This window comes from Scyliorhinus canicula, chromosome 28 (assembly GCF_902713615.1).
Source record: "Scyliorhinus canicula chromosome 28, sScyCan1.1, whole genome shotgun sequence".
Taxonomy (NCBI): domain Eukaryota; kingdom Metazoa; phylum Chordata; class Chondrichthyes; order Carcharhiniformes; family Scyliorhinidae; genus Scyliorhinus; species Scyliorhinus canicula.
The window spans coordinates 5162440-5171044 of record NC_052173.1 but is presented as its reverse complement, the minus strand read 5'-3'; the positions used below and the strand labels follow the sequence as shown (position 1 = coordinate 5171044).

The 8605-nt window shown below is 49.9% G+C and overlaps 1 protein-coding gene across 3 annotated transcripts in view; it reads right to left on the bottom strand.

Moving 5' to 3' along the window:
* Positions 1–3429: 3429 nt before the first annotated feature.
* Positions 3430–8605, bottom strand: part of LOC119958218 (tachykinin-3-like) — a 41248-nt gene continuing 36072 nt past the window's right edge. For 2 of the 3 annotated variants that reach the window (XM_038786611.1, XM_038786612.1), the window contains exons 6-7: positions 5765–5833; positions 3545–3662 (exon numbers count right to left, since the gene is read on the bottom strand). In XM_038786611.1, coding sequence (XP_038642539.1) covers positions 5766–5833 — 68 coding nt within the window. In that variant the 3' untranslated portion in view covers positions 3545–3662; position 5765. Of the gene's footprint in view, positions 3663–5764; positions 5834–8605 lie in introns of all 3 variants that reach the window. The other variant, XM_038786613.1, reaches the window with a different exon arrangement.

Here is an 8605-nt window from a genome sequence, read left to right as displayed (position 1 = left end):
CACACACACTCATCCCAGCCGCACACACACATTACACTCCCCACACACGCTCATCCCAGCCGCACACACACATTACACTCCCCACACACACTCATCCCAGCCCCACACACACATTACACTCCCCACACACACTCATCCCAGCCGCACACACACATTACACTCCCCACACACACTCACCCCAGCCGCACAGACACATTACACTCCCCACACACACTCATCCCAGCCGCACACACACATTACACTCCCACACACACTCATCCCAGCCGCACACACACATTACACTCCCCACACACTCTCATCCCAGCCGCACACACACATTACACTCCCCACACACACTCATCCCAGCCGCACACACACATTACACTCCCCACACACACTCATCCCAGCCACACACACACATTACACTCCCCACACACACTCATCCCAGCCTCACACACACATTACACTCCCCACACACACTCATCCCAGCCGCACACACATTACACTCCCCACACACACTCATCCCAGCCACACACACATTACACTCCCCATACACACTCATCCCAGCCGCGCATACACATTACACTCCCCACACACACTCATCCCAGCCCCACACACATTACACTCCCCACACACACTCATCCCAGCCGCACACACACATTACACTCCCCACACACACTCATCCCAGCCCCACACACACATTACACTCCCCACACACACTCATCCCAGCCGCACACACATTACACTCCCCACACACACTCATCCCAGCCACACACACATTACACTCCCCATACACACTCATCCCAGCCGCGCATACACATTACACTCCCCACACACACTCATCCCAGCCCCACACACATTACACTCCCCACACACACTCATCCCAGCCGCACACACACATTACACTCCCCACACACACTCATCCCAGCCCCACACACACATTACACTCCCCACACACACTCATCCCAGCCGCACACACACATTATACTCCCCACACACACTCATCCCAGCCGCGCATACACATTACACTCCCCACACACACTCATCCCAGCCCCACACACATTACACTCCCCACACACACTCATCCCAGCCGCACACACACATTACACTCCCCACACACACTCATCCCAGCCGCACACACATTACACTCCCCACACACACTCATCCCAGCCCCACACACACATTACACTCCCCACACACACTCATCCCAGCCCCACACACACATTACACTCCCCACACACACTCATCCCAGCCGTACACACTCATTACACTCCCCACACACACTCATCCCAGCCACACACCCACATTACACTCCTCACACACACTCATCCCAGCCGCACACACACATTACACTCCCCACACACACTCATCCCAGCCACACACCCACATTACACTCCTCACACACACTCATCCCAGCCGCACACACACATTACACTCCCCACACACTCATCCCAGCCCCACACACACATTACACTCCCAGACACACTCATCCCAGCCTCTCACACACATTACACTCCCCACACACACTCATCCCAGCCGCGCACACACATTACACTCACCACACACACTCATCCCAGCCCCACACACACATTACACTCCCCACACACACTCATCCCAGCCGCACACACACACACATTACACTCCCCACACACACTCATCCCAGCCTCGCACACACATTACACTCCCCACACACTCATCCCAGCCGCACACACACATTACACTCCCCACACACACTCATCCCAGCCTCTCACACACATTACACTCCCCACACACACTGATCCCAGTCACACACACATTACACTCCCCCCACACACTCATCCCAGCCACACACACATTACACTCCCCACACACACTCATCCCAGCCGCACACACACATTGCACTCCCCACACACACTCATCCCAGCCTCACACACACATTGCACTCCCCACACACACTCATCCCAGCCGCGCACACACATTACACTCCCCACACACACTCATCCCAGCCGCACACACACATTACACTCCCCACACACACTCATCCCAGCCGCACACACACATTACACTCCCCACACACACTCATCCCAGCCGCACGCACACATTACACTCCCCACACACACTCATCCCAGCCTCACACACACATTACACTCCCCACACACACTCATCCCAGCCACACACACACATTACACTCCCCACACACACTCATCCCAGCCGCACACACACATTACACTCCCCACACACACTCATCCCATCCGCACACACACATTACACTCCCCACACACACTCATCCCAGCCGCACACACACATTACACTCCCCACACACACTCATCCCAGCCGCACACACCTTACACTCCCCACACATGCTCATCCCAGCCGCACACACATTACACTCCCCACACACACTCATCCCAGCCGCACACACACATTACACTCCCCACACACACTCATCCCAGCCGCACACACATTACACTCCCCACACACACTCATCCCAGCCGCACACACACATTACACTCCCCACACACACTCATCCCAGCCGCACACACATTACACTCCCCACACACATTCATCCCAGCCGCACACACACATTACACTCCCCACATACACTCATCCCAGCCGCACATACACATTACACTCCCCACACACACTCATCCCAGCCACACACACACATTACACTCCCCACACACACTGACCCCAGACAACAAGATGGCACTGGTGCTGGAGCGCGTCCATACAGCTGATGGGTCGGCTGGGGTCAGAGGGCACCTAGGGGGGTGTCCTGGGGGGGGGGGGGGGGGGGGGGAGGATACCTACACACCCCGTGACCCTAAGTTCACAGTGGGCAATCAGTGAGGTGCGCAGCTGCATGGCTGCCTTGCTGGCTGCAGCAATGGTGCTCTGTGCACAACTGTCAGCAAACTGTGGCGATGTTGGACACCTTCCGTACCCCCCCTCCCTGAGCAGCCACGGTACTTTTTTCTCTCCTCTGTTGAAAGCATCTTGGAGACTCTTCGAATTGTCGCCATCGGCGAGAATGAGAGAGCCCGTGTGGGTATGAATGGGAAAGGAATCGCGTAAATGTGACTGCCTGCGTTAGAATGGAAGGGAAATTCGACGACCCTTTGAAATTCGGCGGGGAATTGAAGCTCAAATGGAAATGTCTGTCGGGGTGATGCAAGTGTGCTGGCCAATTTCTGGAAAATTAAATGCCTAAATAGGCCATTGTGTGGAAAGGCAGTGGTCAGGAGGTGTGATTGGGGTGTGGAAGATCCTATTCTGTGTGACACTGGGGCCGGGGGGGGGGGGGGGGGGGGGGGCAATAGCTGTCCGCAGAAATCAAAGCAATACTCATCTCCAGATTGCTAGAGGTACAAGGACGAGCGGCAATAACGAGCTTGGGAATTTTAGCGCTGAATTTCAAAACCAAAAACATTAGTTGGGAGTCGACAACACAGGAGGGGGGGGGGGGGGGGGGAAGCAGAACACCAAGTCAAACTGCCAAGTGATAAATATTTGGCTCCGAATCCCCCTCGCCTGTGTCTGTCAATTCGAATCGGCTTTGAATACAAATGCAAATCTACTGCCAACATACTGTACAGAACAAATTTCGGGGTTTATTTAGAACGGTGCGCGCTTTGGTAGATGGAGCCCATCGCTTTATGTTTAATTCTTCGAATGGTCCCAATTTCTTTGAAGGTTTAGAGGACCTGCAAATCCGAAAGACAGAAAAATACTGTTTAGTTGATCTTTGTCTGTGAGAAACATCCCACTTCAACCTCGTTTTTTATTTATTTCACAGAATCACACAGTGTAGCAGAGGCTCTCCAGCCCATCGAATCTGCACTGACATGAAAAGCACCTGACCTGTCTGCCTAATCCCATTGGCCAGCACTTGGCCCATAGCCTTGAATGTTATGACGTGCCAAGTGTCCATCCAGGTACTGTGTAAAGGATGTGAGGCAGCCCCCCTCTACCACCCTCCCAGGACGTGCGTTCCAGACCGTCACCATCCTCTGGGTACATAAGAACATAAGAACTAGGAGCAGGAGTAGGCCATCTGGCCCCTCGAGCCTGCTCTGCCATTCAATGAGATCACGGCTGATCTTTTGTGGACTCAGCTCCACTTTCCTCAAAGGTTTTTCCTCAAATCCCCCCTAAACCTCCCACCCCTCACCTTGAACTTGTGTCCCCCTCATAACTGACCCTTTAACTAAGGGCAACAGCTGCTCCCTATCCACCCTGTCCATGCCCCTCATAATCTTGTCCACCTCGATCAGGTCACCCCTCAGTCTTCTCTGCTCCATTGAAACCCTCCCATCAACACGTACGCACATGCTTACACGTATGCACACGCGTAAACATGCGCACACGTATGCACGCGCACACTCGTACACGTCCATATGTACACGTGCACACACAGACACATACACACGCACACATGTCCAAGTCCCACATACGATTGGTGCTGACATATGAAAAAGCAAGCCACAAGTCAATCTGCAACCGTATGCAACTCTAACTGACCAACCTTGGATATGCTCTGACAGAGATTCATGACTAGAGCTCTGAGCACTTAGTGACCTGAAACATCAACTCTCTTCACACGTGTATGGTGAATGTAAGATTTTTCAAATATAGATTGTAAATATATGATATATCTGTTGCAGTAATGTTATTTAAAAACCTGGGTTGAGGTGTATATATGCAGCAATATATTTTTTTAAAATCTTGGTTTGACCTACAGGCAGTCTGTGTCTGCAAAAGGTGCAATTAAAATGCTTTAAAAGTAAGTCCATCATTCATTCCAACCGTGTATGTGTCAACAAAGAGAGGCCTAATGAAATTTAGTTATGTTTGCTGGAGAGTCCCTGGAGAGTAGATAACATGAGACGTTGTGTTTAGACTTGGGTAAGCAGGTCAGGGGATCCGAGTGAGATGAAGATAATGTCATTAATGGGAGGAGCCAGGTCTGTAGCAGGCAGTTTAGCTGGGAGTGTGCTCGGAGATTTAAGGTGAGCAGCAGCTTTTGCTCAAGTCTGTCAAGATTAAGTAGTAGTGTGGCAGCACGGTGGCGCAGTGGTTAGCATTGCTGCCTCACGGCGTTGAGGTCCCAGGTTCGATCCCGGCTCTGGGTCACTGTCCGTGTGGAGTTTGCACATTCTCCCCGTGTTTGCGTGGGTTTCACCCCTACAACCCAAAGATGTGCAGGCTAGGTGGATTGGCCACGCTAAATTGCCCCTTAATTGGAAAAAATGAATTGGGTACTCTAAATTTATATTAAAAAAAAGATCAAGTAGTAGTCTGACGCAGGCAGAAGGTCGTTTCCCTCCCTTCAAGCAGTCTTTCCACAAAATCTCTATTCAAGTATACAGCAAGTAGCCCTGTGTTTGCGAACTTTATTTATAAGTGGCTTTTGACATGTGATGTGCTTGGCTTGATTGGAGGTAGAGTATAAGTTAGTCCTAAAAAGGGTTTCCTTTAATTATTGAGAATTGTTTAACTGTTAATTGTAAGCTATTTTCTATGATGTGTTTCATCCTGTGTTAATAAAAGTTTGTTTTAAATAAAAGATACCTATTAGTCAGATGCATCACTGCCGGAGCGAAATATCTTTTCCTCACGGTTTAAAATTTAAAAAAAAATATTTGTGGTTCTTGTCCGGTATCCGAAACAAGTGTTAGTGTGTGGACCGGGAATTTAACAAGTGCTGCCTGATTCTCCGAGTATTTCCAGCATTTTCTATTTTCATAATGGTTTGCTGTCAAATTGTCACTTTTAATGAAACATTTGAAAGATGTAAAATAATTACCTCAGTGCTTGGACGGAGTTCTGGGTCCTTTTCTCTCTGAAATATCTTTATTTAGAGTTGTTGATGTATCTGTTTAAATGTGACATTTGAAATTATTATTTCAATGTTTTTTTTTGTTAACCACCCCTCAAAGTTTTCAGCTGTGCATCAATGCGACCACACTTGCCTCTGAATCAAAAGGTTGCAGATTCCTGTGCTATTCCTAAGCTTTTGTGCACAGATCGAAGGCCGGCGCTCCGTACTGAGGGAGTGCTGGGCTGTCTGAGGCACTGACTTTCAATGAGACGTTAAACTCAGCTGATGGCTCTTGTAGATGTTACGGATCCTCGCGCACCATTTGAAAAGCAGGAATTTCTGTCTCCGAGCCAGGAGACCCCTTTGTTAATCAACACGATCAAAACAAATCGCAACTCTCACTGAATATGGCTGGCACAGTGGTTGGCACTGCAGCCTCACAGCACCAGGGTCCCAGGTTCGATTCTGGCCTTGGGGGACTGTGCGGAGTTTGCACGTTCTCACCGTGTCTGCGTGGGTTTCCTCCGGGTGCTCTGGTTTCCTCCCACAGTCCAAAGATGTGCAGGTTAGGTGGATTGGCCATGCTAAGTTGTCCCTTAGTGTCCCAAAACATTAGGTGGGGCTACGGGGATAGGGTGGAGGTGTGGGCTTAAGTAGGGTGCTTTTTCCAAGGGCTGGTGCAAACTCGATGGGCTGAATGGCCTCCTTCGGCACTCGGTGATGAGGCCGCACGTAACACTGTTTTATGGACTAAGGAGGTCCAGCCGCTGAAACACCTCAGTGCACTGAGAGATCGGGGGTCCTGATCTCTCAAGCCCCTGACAGGATCCACAAACCCCACACTAATTATAAGGGGGTCTCCAGGCCCCCCACACCTAATCAGGTCACCCCCACCGTCCCAGTCCGATCACTGCCGCACAAAAAGTACCAGCTTGGCACCTTCAGCCGAGCACCCTGCCCAAAGGGCATGCACCTGGGGCTCTCCTGTCCCCTGGTAGACCCCCATGAGTGCTGTTCCATCTCATTCTCATCACAACGTCGCAGGAGATCGCGTTGGACCTAGTGAGGTGTGGCGATCCGGGTAGTTCCCGGAAGTTGGATCTCCCGGTATCTACCGGTCTCATTGCGCTGTACTGCACTGCTTTTTGGGCACAACGCGACAGGTAGATCCTGCCCTATATGTTTTATTAACTGCCCTCACCAGCTGCCCTGCCACCTTTAATTACTTATTCCCATATATATGCACATCACTCTGTTCCTGCATCCCTTTAAGAATTTTACCCCTTATCTCTCCATGTTCTTCCTCCCCAAATGCATCACCTCACACTTCTCCGCATTGAACTTCATCTGCCATCTATCTGCCCACTCCAACAACCTGTCCATGTCCTTTTCAAGAGCACCCTACCTAGGCTGACTCCCCCACCCTATCCCTGTAACCCCTCCTAACCTGCACCTCTTTCGTCACTAAGGGACAGTTTAGCATGGCTAATCCGCCTAACCTGCACATCTTTGGACACTAAGGGACACTTTATCATGGCTAATCCGCCTAACCTGCACATCTTTGGACACTAAGGGACACTTTATCATGGCCAATCCACCCAACCTGCACATCTTTGGACACTAAGGGACACTTTATCATGGCCAATCCACCCAACCTGCACATCTTTGGACACTAAGGGACAATTTAACATGGCCAATCCACCTAACCTGTACATCTTTGGACACTAAGGGACAATTTATCATGGCCAATCCACCTAACCTGCACATCTTTGGACACTAAGGGACAATTTAGCATGGCCAATTCACCTAACCTACACATCTTTGGACACTAAGGGACAATTTATCATGGCCAATCCACCTAACCTGTACATCTTTGGACACTAAGGGACAATTTAACATGGCCAATCCACCTAACCTGCACATCTTTGGACACTAAGGGACAATTTAACATGGCCAATCCCCCTAACCTGTACATCTTTGGACACTTAGGGACAATTTAACATGGCCAATCCCCCTAACCTGTACATCTTTGGACACTTAGGGTCAATGTAACATGGCCAATCCACCTAACCTGTACATCTTTGGACACGAAGGGACAATGTAACATGGCCAATCCACCTAACCTGCACATCTTTGGACACTAAGGGACAATTTAACATGGCCAATCCACCTAACCTGCACATCTTTGGACACTTAGGGACAATTTAGCATGGCCAATCCACCTAACCTGTACATCTTTGGACACGAAGGGACAATGTAACATGGCCAATCCACCTAACCTGCACATCTTTGGACACTAAGGGACAATTTAACATGGCCAATCCACCTAACCTGCACATCTTTGGACACTTAGGGACAATTTAACATGGCCAATCTACCTAACCTGCACATCTTTGGACACTAAGGGACAAATTATCATGGCCAATCCACCTAACCTGCACATCTTTGGACACTAAGGGACAATTTAGCATGGCCAATCCACCTAACCTGCACATCTTTGGACACGGGGACAATTTATCATGGCCAATCCACCTAACCTGTACATCTTTGGACACTAAGGGACAATTTAACATGGCCAATCCACCTAACCTGTACATCTTTGGACACTAAGGGACAATTTAACATGGCCAATCCCCCTAACCTGTACATCTTTGGACACTTAGGGACAATTTAACATGGCCAATCCCCCTAACCTGTACATCTTTGGACACTTGGGGACAATGTAACATGGCCAATCCACCTAACCTGTACATCTTTGGACACGAAGGGACAATGTAACATGGCCAATCCACCTAACCTGTACATCTTTGGACACGAAGGGACAAT